We start from the raw sequence: 12,372 nt of genomic DNA, 5'->3' as shown, positions 1-12,372 counted from the left end.
ACGCCACAATCATGGCAGCGATGTCGAATTGCTTGTCGCAAACGTCCATGACTTCGATGTAAAGAGTTTGGTTCACTGTTTGACCTGGAGGAAGATACTCATGAGGAAGTACTCATTTACTGTCAAAGGATGCGATCAACATCGTCTTTGTTCTCGAAAGTAGTCCTTTGACTTTTTTCGAAGCTAGTGATCCAGGACTCCGCCATCCAGCACGTCGTCGCTTCATACTGGTAGATCCAAGTTTCATACCCAGCAATAATCTTTGACATAAATGTGGGACCACGCCTGGCTCTGCCCAGTAGTTTAGCAGAAATTCTTGGTCTTTCCTCTTTCTGCTCGTCTGTTAGTGTGTAATGGACGTGTTTTGCGTTAAGTTTCCGTTTTACTAAATCCTTTGACACATCATAATTCAAGTAAAGTTCTTCTGAAACCTAAAGCACAGTTAAATGACGGTCTTGCAATAACTGGCTTACACGCTCCACGTTTGCATCCGTAAGTGCTGTAGACAGGCGAGCAGCCCTGCGGCCGTCTTTCACTGAATCTCTCCTGCCACGAAACATTCTGCGCCACACGAAATCACGACTTCTTTGAAAGTATCTCGCCTGCAAATGCTTGCTTAATCATCGTCGACGTTTCGCTAGGTGTTTCACGAGCTTAACGCAGAACTTAACGTTCACTCTTTGTTCACAATCAGCATCCATTATGTCACTGTAACTCACATGCCGACCCAAACACAGACCTGCCACCTTGTCAGTCTGTGCGGGAACATGTTGTTGTTGCGGTCTTCAATCCTGAGACTGGTTTGATGCAGCTCTCCATGCTACTCTATCCTGTGCAAGCTTCTTCATCTCCCAGTACTTACTGCAACCTACATCCCTCTGAATCTGCTTAGTGTATTCATCTCTTGGTCTCCCTCTACGATTTTTACCCTCCACGCTACCATCCAATGCTAAATTTGTGATGCCCTGATGCCTCAGAACTTGTCCTACCAACCGGTCCCTTCTTCTTGTCAAGTTGTGCCACAAACTCCTCTTCTCCCCAATTCTGTTCAATACCTCCTCATTAGTTATGTGATCTACGCATCTAATCTTCAGCATTCTTCTGTAACACCACATTTCGAAAGCTTCTATTCTCTTCCTGTCTAAACTATTTATCGTCCACGTTTCACTTCCATACATGGCTTCACTCCATACAAATACTTTCAGAAACGACATCCTGACATTTAAATCTATACTCGATGTTAACAAATTTTTCTTCTGCAGAAACGCTTTCCTTGCCATTGCCAGTCTATATTTTATATCCTCTCTACTTTGACCATCATCAGTTATTTTACTCCACAAATAGCAAAACTCCTTTACTACTTTAAGTGTCTCATTTCCTAATCTAATTCCCTCAGCATCACCCGACTTAATTCGACTACATTCCATTATCCTCGTTTTGCTTTTGTTGATGTTCATCTTATATCCTCCTTTCAAAACACTGTCTATTCCGTTTAACTGCTCTTCCAAGTCCTTTGCTGTCTCTGACAGAATTACAATGTCATCGGCGAACCTCGAAGTTTTTATTTCTTCTCCATGGATTTTAATACCTACTCCAAATTTTTCTTTTGTTTCCTTTACTGCTTGCTCAATATACAGATTGAATAACATCGGGGATAGGCTACAACCCTGTCTCACTCCCTTCCCAACCACTGCTTCCCTTTCATGCCCCTCGACTCTTATAACTGCCATCTGGTTTCTGTACAAATTGTAAATAGCCTTTCGCTCCCTGTATTTTACTCCTGCCACCTTCAGAATTTGTATGAGATAACAGGTAACATAAAAACAACATTTATTGCTTTTTAGTATTGCAAACTCAGGGAAAAAAGGTCATGGAACTTGTCTTACAAAGGGAATATATGAAACGAAATTTGGAGGAGTTTTGCGTTCACGAAATGTATAACTGAAATTTCTGCATGCAGGCGGCCTCGACGTCGTGGATGTACAACTTCAACCTGCTGGCGGGCTACAGCCCCAAGTACCTGCAGACGACGAAGGAGGTGCCGCTGAGCCTGGCGCGCCAGCGCTACCCGCGACCGTCGCTCGCCGAGCTGCGCGCCGCCCTCAACAAGTCCGTGTCCTTCCTTATCGTGCGGCATCCGCTGCAGCGGCTGCTTTCCGCCTACCGCGACAAGCTAGAGAACGCGTTGCCGCACACGTTCCACCAGAGAATGGGCGCGCAGATTGTCCGTAAATACAGGAAAGGACCTCCAAAGGTACGAGAGAGAGGGGCGATAAATCCCATGTTTAAGGCATGTACTTGCCGAGGCCCCTAACGCTTTCACATCAAATAACTTTGAGCTAAAATTCTATTCTTTCCACCAAGACGAAGCCATAGGCTCGTTGAACAAAGACACGCCCGTTTTAACAACTTCATAATCACGGAGATACACGTATTAACTTCTTTTAGTGATGTTTTTTCGCCGGAATAATACAGTTCTATGAGACGATCTCAGCGCTACAGCTCTTCGGTGGTGAAAAACTAGAAAGCTGCAGAAACACGTTGGTTTTTGCTTCATGAGGCCTTGTCAATGTGGAAAGAGACTGCATACGAAACAGTTAAAGGTTATTTGAGGAAGATTACAACATCAGTGAATTATAGTTGAAATGAGTCAATTCGTACAAATGCCCAGGTGTAACAATTCGTAGGAATATGAAATGGAATGAACACCTAAGTCCAGTCTTAGGTAAAACAAACTGCAGGCTTCAGCTCATCACTCTACAAAGACGATTGCTACAAAACACTTATGTGATCATCCATCCTAGACTACTGCACAAGTCTGTTGGACCCATCCCAAATAGAGCCAACAGGAAATATCTAAAGTATACAAAAAAGGGAGTACAAATAGTCACAGGTTTGACAGACATTTGGGAGAGCATCAGACATACTCAAAGACAAGAACATCTAGACGTTTAAAGGTACACATCAAATGGTTCAAATGGCTCTGATCACTATGGGACCTAACATCTTAGGTCATCAGTCCCCTAGAACTTAGTACTACTTAAACCTAACTAACCTAAGGACATCACTCACATCCATGCCCTAGGCAGGATTCGAACCTGCGGCCGTAGCAGTCCCGCGGTTCCGGTCTGCAGCGCCTAGAACCGCATGGCCACAGCGGCCGGCCATTTCAAATCATTCCCTGGACTAACGTCTTGTTTTCGTCTTCTTCTTCTTCTTCTTTAAACGCAGTGGAAATGTTTCATCTGCATTTATATCCATTGTCACTAGTGTCAAAATACAGCATACAGGAACAGCTGAAATGGTTCGAATGGCTCTGAGCACTATGGGACTTAACATGTGAGCTCATCAGTCCCCTAGAACTTAGAACTACGTAAACCTAACTAACCTAAGGACATCACACACATCCATGCCCTAGGCAGGATTCGAACCTGCGGCCGTAGCAGTTCCGCGGTTCCGGACTGCAGCGGCTAGAACCGCACGGCCACCGCAGCCGGCAAGGTATACATCAACTACTCTTCAAAAGGCTATTTATGTGGTTTCAAGGACCGGCATTAAGTGAAGAATTTGCGAATGTACAACCCCTTACATACCGCATTTCATCCACTCACGCTGTAGAGAAGTGAATATTAATGGTCAGCCTCCTTCAGTGAAGAAGGGACAGTATTTCTGAAATGATGAAGCCCATGAAGTGTCCACTTGTTAATGAGTTCAACTTGTACAGTAATCGTAAAAATGGCAGCATTGTAAAGTGAATGAGTCATCAAAGCTGTCAAGCATGCGGATAGGGTGCAACCAGAAAAGAGGGCAGGTCACTCCTGTTTTACCCTTCTCATAAAGAAGTGGTTGATTGGTTGGATGATGCAGGGTAGGGGACCAAACAATGAGGTCATTGGTCCCATTGGATTATGGAAGGATGGGGAAGGAAATTGGTCATGCCATTTCAAAGGAAACATCCTGGCATTGGCCTGTCCAGTGTGCTGACCACTGCGCAACATCACTCAGTGTAAAGAAGTGATGCACAGAATTGCACACTAGTATTGCTAATATCTATCAATTGTAGAGTAATAAAGAACATTCCACTTCCTGTTATGTTATTGTAGCTTCTCTCAAAAAAATAAATAAAATAAAATAATAAAAAATAGCATAGTTCGGGAAAAATATTCATATGAAATGCACCTTACTCTACTCACAAACAATATCTTGCAAATAGTAGACATAAATGAACAGGTAGGTTCCATACATCTGCTGTTTTAGAAGTTGTGTGACACTGCACCCTGTTGTCAACTGATACTGAATACAGGATTATATCATGTGTCTTTGCACGTATGTGACTGCATTGAAAGAATTCTGACTAATAAGGTCCAGTACATTAAACTTAGTGTCAAATGTTTAGTAGAAATATAAGTAATAGTGTGTGTATCCCAATGAGGCATGGAAGTCCACTAATGTTTCCAGTAACACACGTGATTTATCAGTTAAGGTCAACACAGTATCAACAGTCTGCTGATGAACCTGTCTACTGGAAAATGAGCTTTGTGGGGAGTAGCAGTTACAGACATCGGTGAAGACAATTATTCTTTGGTCAACCAACAGAGAGGTGTTTGCAAGTTTATTCTTTGTAAGTTTGTTATTGAGTTAGTTCTCTGTTTATTGGTTGTCAAGTGATAGTTTGCTGTTGTAATCAGTAAAATGAATAGTTATTGTGAGCTATTCTGTGAGTGTCTGCTTTGTAGTCTACACTAACAGTAATATCTATAAAAAGGTGACCCTGAAAGCACAAAAGAAAACAGCAAATTCAAGTACGGTGCAGAGCAAGATAGTGACTTTGTGTTATGATGATGGTGCAGGCCAGGTGGAAGAACACCTTTCAGACTTGCTAGACTTGTAGCTAGAGAGACAGATTAGGGACCTGCAGATGCATCAAATAGACATGGAGAGTTGTGTCGACAAGCTCTATATATGGCAGACAAAGGAACTGTGGTGTCTAATGCATCCCCAAGCCAACCATGAAAACACAAGTGCTGAAAGCAGTTAATAGGCTAGACCAGTGATCGTCAAATTGTTTTGCTCAGTGCCAATACTGACATTGTGGAGTAGCACCTTGGGCTGCTTATATACTGATATTTAATCACACTACTCTCAATTCCAGTCTCATCATTCCCTTGGGTTGACCCTGTTCACAGAAATTTACAATAACTGCTTCTGGCATGAACATGAATTAAATCTAGTGCATACTGGTTGTTTGAGCATATGGATGTAGCACCAGAACATCTCTTCAGCATCCTTCTGCATTCATTTCAGCTGAAAATAACTGTAAGTTACATGCTTTTGTGTCAGTCTGGACGATCCTGGTTGGTTATATACTAATTCTTTCTTTTTGCCATTGATGGAACTCACCCATTGACTTTAAAACATAGATTCCCCTCCCCTTGGAGACCAAAATTACCTCTTGCATCCTTCCTTGCACATATTTAACCACAGCATCCCATCTCACTGGACAGGGTAGACTGTAAAACATTCACAATGGGCATCATTGCTTGCTACTGGAAATAAAACTAGTATGTAAAATTCAACTCTATCAGTGCTGATTCCTGCCATTGCCACTTGACAGAATAATGCCAAGCCCTGCTCTTTCAGTTCCACTATATGCTGCAGGTCAGGTCAGCCATTAGTTCTTCTTGGTCCTTCCATAGGCCTTCTAGGAAGTGTCTTGGGGGCAGCAGTGTAGGACTCAATTGTCCATGTACAGATGTACTGCATGGTGTACTGCTCCCTGCAAAGCTGTCACTTCCACTATTGCATTTCCTGTGCTATGTGCTACGGACTGTAGAAGTCTCACTACTGCTATTCTGACATACAGAAAATCATTTAGGTTTGTATAATGTTTAAACTCTGATGCACTGTGTCCTTGGTTGTTTTCATATCTTTTGCTAATTCCTAACCAATTCCCATATTGCTTGAGTATTATTTAATATATTTTTAATATGCCCTGTTCCAAATTTGTCAACTGCGTAGTATGCAACTCCACAGTTGCTCTATTTTTATTTACTATTTCCAGCACTTGTCACAATGTGTTATTTAATTCCCAGATTTAATCAGTATATGCCTTTGGAAAAATTGTTTTGCAGAAATTTCCGACAGTATCTAGCTACCCCCTTTCTCAACACTGCAATAAATGTGGTGCTAGATCCAATACTTGGCACAATTGTTCTTATAGCCAATCATACAAGAGATGTAACCTCAGGTACTATCTTCATATCTCTTCGAATACTCCCTTCCTTTCGACACGAAGATGTAATCTAGTGAGTGTCTCCTCCAGCCTTCGTACCTCATTTCTTACTTCTCACAAATTGCAAGTCAATCTCAGTTTCTAATGATGGCTAGTCAGAATGATGTCCTCATGCCTGGGGAACAGCATTCCTCCTTTGGGTTACTGATTTTGAAGTGCATCCATCACTTCTCCACCGAAGAGACAAACCTCACCAAAATTACTGCAAACATCATCCTCGACCTTGGTTGAAACTCATCCTGGGGAAAGGAATCCATTTCATTCTCTCTCTCCCTCTCAAAAGCGTCAATGCACGTGGTCCACAAACACTAAGCTATCTACCATCCCCACTGCCAAAACATATAACCAAATGAAAATACAAATCTGACTGTTGTTGTTGTTGTCTTCAGTCCAGAGACTGATTTGGTGCAGCTCTCCATGCTACTCTATCCTGTGCAAGCTTCTTCATCTCCCAGTACCTACTGCGACCTACATCCTTCTGAAACTGTTTAATGTATTCATCCCTTGGTCTCCCTCTATGATTTTTACCCTCCGCACTGCCCCCCAATACTAAATTGGTGATCCCTTGATGCCTCAGAATATGTCCTACGAACCGATCCCTTCTTCTAGTCAAGTTGTGCCACAAATTTCTCTTCTCCCCAATTCTATTCAAGACCTCCTCATTAGTTATGTGATCTACCCATCTAATCTTCAGCATCCTTCTGTAGCACCACATTTCGAAAGCTTCTATTCTCTTTTTGTCTAAACTATTTATCATACACGTTTCACTTACATACGTGGCTATACTCCATACAAATACTTTTAGAAAAGACTTCCTGACACTTAAATCTATACTTGATGTCAACAAATTTCTCTTCTTCAGAAACGCTTTCCTTGCCATTACCAGTCTACATTTTATATCCTCTCTACTTTGACCATCATCAGATATTTTGCTCCCCAAATACCAAAACTCATTTACATCTTTAAGAGTTTCATTTCCTAATCTAATACCCACAGCATCACCCGATTTAATTTGACTACATTCCATTATCCTTGTTTTGCTTTTGTTGATGTTCATCTTATATCCTCCTTTCAAGACACTGTCCATTCCGTTCAACTGCTCTTCCAAGTCCTTTGCTGTCTCTGACAGAATTACAATGTCATCGGCGAACCTCGAAGTTTTTATTTCTTCTCCATGGATTTTAATACCTACTCTGAATTTTTCTTTTGTTTCCTTTACTGCTTGTTCAATATACAGATTGAATAACATTGGGGATAGGCTACAACCCTGTCTCACTCCCTTCCCAGCCACTGCTTCCCAAATCTGACTAACCTAACACAATACAATAATCTCATCAAAATAAGACAATCATGTAAACATAACACAATTTATTGAAAATATTTTCTATACATTCTGAAACTCTTGTCCTTCATTGGTGCAACTGGGTGCTTAATGTACCTTGTTGGAATCTTGCACATGAGTTTTTGCTTTCTTCCTTTCCTTCTTGTCCTGTACCTCCTTTGAACATGGTGGCACTAGCAGCTGCAGTAAAACATCTAGAGCTCCCTTAAAATGCTTGATGCACACCCATGTGGAAAATTCTGGCTTGCTTCAACAAATGCAATTCTACATTTACAGGCAATTTCATCTGTGTGACTTGGTATGGTCCCCAGTGATGCATGATAAAGTTCTTTGTTTCACTCTTTGGTGTATTGGGGCTCACTAACATTACCCACTGGCAGAACCTTAATTCCAGCGACTTAACAGTACATCATCCCATTTTCTCTTGCCACTTAAGTGCCTTAGTATGTGCCCTTTCCACTCACTTCCACACATCTCTTAACGGTTTTGCAAAATTTCATACCCATTCTCCATTTTTCCTAATTTTATGGTCAATAACTTCAAAACATGAATGTGTATGCTTATTGTTCACAATGTCATATGGCAAGAGCCCAACACTGTCATGCGTTGAATTATATACAGCAACGACATAGGGTAGATAAATGTCCTAACAAGAGCCAATGCTGTCATGCGCTTTTCACTTATATGCAGCCACAACACAGAGTAGATAAATGTCCCAGTCATTGTGGTTACTGTTTATATAATAGCTCAAAATTTTAATGATGGTATGGTGAACATGCTCAGTTCTGTTTGCTTGTGGATAAAGGGGACTAGTTCTTAGTGTCCATATTCACAACAGATAACACAGTTGCTTAATTAGTTCAGACATGAAGTTGGTGCTCTGATCCATAATTACTGTATCAGGGACACTAAACATCAATAACCAGTTATCCACCACTGCTTATGCTGTTATGCTGAGTTGCTGATTAGGAATGGCAATCATTGCAACATAACACAAAAAGTGGTATATGGCAGTTAACACATAGCAGTTACCTATCAGTATTTTGTTAAATGGATCCAAGACATCCAGTCTCACATTTTCAAATGTCTTGGATGCCCCTGGTAATCTTTGAAGTGGTGCTTGGCACATTCTGTACATGCAAGCAATTCTTTCATAATAGTCAGCGTCCTGTCTTCATGTACTCCACCAATATTGTTCAGTTATCCTGCAACCAGTTGTTCTTTGTCCCCCATGTCCTGTTAATGCATGATTGTGAGCCTCTGTTAATGTTTCTTCTTTAGGATTGCAGGTATCATGTTGCACACCATGGACATCATTATCCTGCATAGTAGCCCATCATCTATAGTGCACTGTGGTTGCATTTGAAATGGCTGGCAGTCCGTCTCAACAGTCTGCACCTTCTGCCACACCACACAGCTTTAGCCGAGCCCTTGTATCACCCCAATCTCTCTGCTTAGCCCATCTGCTTTCCCACACTTCTTTCCTGGCTTGTAAACTACTTCAAAATCAAATTCACTTAATTTCAGTGCCCATAAAGTCACCATGCTTGAGGGATCTTTGAGCCCTAATGGCACTTAATTGTCATGTGATCAGTTATGATTCTGAATTTTCTACCGCATGGACACCACAGAAAGTAAGTGACACCATATATTAAACTCAAAGTTTCCTTCTCTGTGATAGAGTGATTCCATTCAGCTTTATTTAACAGTTTTGATGTGCATGCTATTGGGTGTTCTTTCCCAGTTACTTCCTGACTTAAAAATGCATCTGAACATCTAGTTGCTTAGATAACAGGACAGGATAAATTATTCTTCATAATCTGGGAATATTAATACAGGGGTAATTTCTTGAGTGATGCTTGACACCCTTCTTTAATAACTGTGTCAAAATGGTCTGGTGATGTCAGCAAACCCCTTTACAAATTTTGCTATAATATGAGGGTGCTTTGAATAGTTCTTGGAACAGAATAGAAAAAAAGTACTTACATCACTGAAACTTTTTTATTTTTCAATGTAATCTCCTTGTACATTAATGCACTTGGCCCAATGATGTTCCATTGCCTTTATCCCATCTCGAAAATGAGTTTCCTCCAGACCTGCAAAATAGTTGTCAACTCCAGCTATCAATTCTCTGTTTGAAGTGAATCTTCGTCCACCAAGAAAAATTTTCAGTTTTGGGAAGAGATGGAAGTCTGATGGAGCCATATCAGGTGAATAAGGTATGTGTGGCAACAATTCATACTTAGTTTGGGTAATTTTGCCATGGAAATGGCACATGTTTTTGATCCAGCATCGAAAGTCACAGTGCCCATCTTGCAGATATTTTTTTTCATTTCTAATCCTTCAGTTAAAATGTGATGTACTCTATCAGATGACATCTGGCAAGCATGAGCAATTTCGTGCACTTTCTATCGGTAATCCTCCATGACCGTGTTGTGCACTTTTGCACTGATTTCTGGAGTAGTGACACATCTTGGCCAACCACTGTGCAGATCATCATCTAAACTCTCCCGACCAAATTTAAATTCATTTACTCACTTGACAACACTTGTATGTGAAGGAGCAGAGTCCCCTCGGTGTATTCTGGAAATCAGCATGAATGTCCTTTGCTTTCATACCTTTCTTTATGAAGAACTTAATCACTGCTTGAATCTCGATTTTTTTCCATCTTTTCAAATCACTATGCGGGAACAACAACAGAGCCATATAACCACCACAGCTTTCTTCCAAGAGCACTGATGTGGCACATATTTACAGGCAACAGTCATTAATATCACGTGAACAACTCACTGAACTAGCGCTGACCTCTCGTGGTGATTCCGAGAACTTTTCAAACCACCCTTGTAGTTTGATAGTCCCAGAAAGGCTATAGCTGTATCATAGTTTGTGGTAGCAGGAAATCCCATACTGCACATATCGATCTTGGATCAGTCCTTACAGCATTTTGGCTACCAGTCGGTTGCACCTGACCCCACCCTCACCACCCCACTCCCTCCCGGGAGTTGTGATAACACTAAATGGGGGTCATGAGCTTACTGAAAAGAAAAGAAAATCTGATTTAAAAAAGTGATTAATACATTTGAAAGGAAAGCAAAGCAGAACACATTTTGACACAATAAAAAGTTAAAATTCTCATTTACACTGATATGCACTTGTAAATAGGACTGTATGAGTACTGCACCATGCATTAATAATCAACTTTTCAGCACTAAATTAAAATGAGTTTAGTTTATTAGTGAGTGTCTTGAACCTGACTTGCACAGCAAAGTACTGTTTTATTAGAAATAGACAATCAGAGTTCTTTTTCTATGTTCAGTTGACATCTATCTTTTGTCTTCAAAGCAACCAATGCATAAAAACCAGTTTGGTACAGATAGGATGTTGAAAGTGCTAATATTTTACAAAATTCTTTTATTTTCAAGGCAGAAAACTCATCACCCACCCCTTCCTAAAATTCAAAGAGTGATTTATTATTAAATTGTCTTTTGATTTTGCCACTTGCTGTGGCATATATGTGAGGAAGGGGATGGTGGGCAGGATCCCCGGGGGGGGGGGGGGGGGGGGGGGGGGGGGTGAAAATTATGACTGAAAATTTGGTTTCAATTACTGAAATGTAGAGAAATGCTTGTCTAGATAGTTCACATCCACTGATGCAAAGTGACACTTTTTGATTTTTAATGTTAAGCATGCCACACATATCCTCATAAAAACTTCTAACCACTGTGTGTCCTCCTTCAGATCCTTGGAAAAAGCAATAATATGATAGAAGTACACCATTGCTGATGTGGCTTCAAGCTTCTCAACACCCTATCTAACATCACTTAAATGTGGCTGGTGCATTCTTAAGCACAGAAGGCACCCATTGGTAACTGTAATGACATCAGGGGATGGTAAATGTGGTCTTTTACTGGTCTTATAGCACTATTTTCAACCGGTGGTAACAATATTTTGCAACTGTGATTGAAAAACAGCACTAAACTAATGATAGTTGCAACAGAACCTGTATTTCTTCATCCTGTCTGATGATTTCTTAAGCACGATGATAACCATTTCTCCCCAGATGCTATTACTTTCTTTAATAGTGGCATCATCCAGATGCTGAACGATAAACTTCTCCCTTACTGATTTCAAAAGATGAGGTCTTCTACATACTTTCCAGTATACCTGAGTTTTGTCCCTGTTAGAATTCTGTGTTTTGCAGTGGGTGTCATCAGCAATGGTCCAGTAGGATTGAAAAAAATTGCAAACTTTACTAATAGTTTCTCCTTAGCTACCACATCTCCTCTCTTCAAATATCTACTTTCTCATGTAATGCACGTGTATTAAGGTTTGCTTATGGCAGCCTTTTTCCAAAACCATCTTGCTAGCACCTAAATTATCCATACTATCTGGAACCTGTGATGCTACATGTTGTTATTGAAGGTAACAACATGTCCCACTTCCTTTCTACTGTGCCAATGAAATATGGTTATGTAAAAACCTTAATTTATGGTAGTGGTGCTAGAAGAAAGACCACTTACTGTGTACATAGTTTTTATTTATGCATGGATATTAAATACAAATGTAATCACAGCAAAACCACAAGGTGTGATGTAGGGTGAGTGTTTTACTTATGGAGAAGGAACCATTTACACTTTGACTGCATAACATGGTGGTGGCACGAGTACCAAAAAAGAAGTCATGATGACAGTGACTGTTGTTCCAAAAAACAAAAACGAAAGAAGATTGTACAGAATTA

At 40.7% G+C, this 12,372-nt stretch overlaps 1 protein-coding gene across 1 annotated transcript in view; it reads left to right on the top strand.

The window, feature by feature from the left end:
- Positions 1 to 12,372, top strand: part of LOC124799136 (carbohydrate sulfotransferase 11-like) — a 340,241-nt gene that overhangs the window by 317,009 nt on the left and 10,860 nt on the right. Inside the window, exon 4 of the mRNA XM_047262673.1 lies at positions 1,961 to 2,254. Within this exon, the coding sequence (XP_047118629.1) occupies positions 1,961 to 2,254 (294 nt within the window). The remainder of the gene's footprint in view (positions 1 to 1,960; positions 2,255 to 12,372) is intronic.

The sequence above is a fragment of the Schistocerca piceifrons genome, chromosome 5 (assembly GCF_021461385.2).
Source record: "Schistocerca piceifrons isolate TAMUIC-IGC-003096 chromosome 5, iqSchPice1.1, whole genome shotgun sequence".
In the NCBI taxonomy this organism is placed as follows: Eukaryota; Metazoa; Arthropoda; class Insecta; order Orthoptera; family Acrididae; genus Schistocerca; species Schistocerca piceifrons.
The sequence above is the reverse complement of the archived record's forward strand: the minus strand, read 5'-3'. Positions and strand labels throughout refer to the sequence as shown.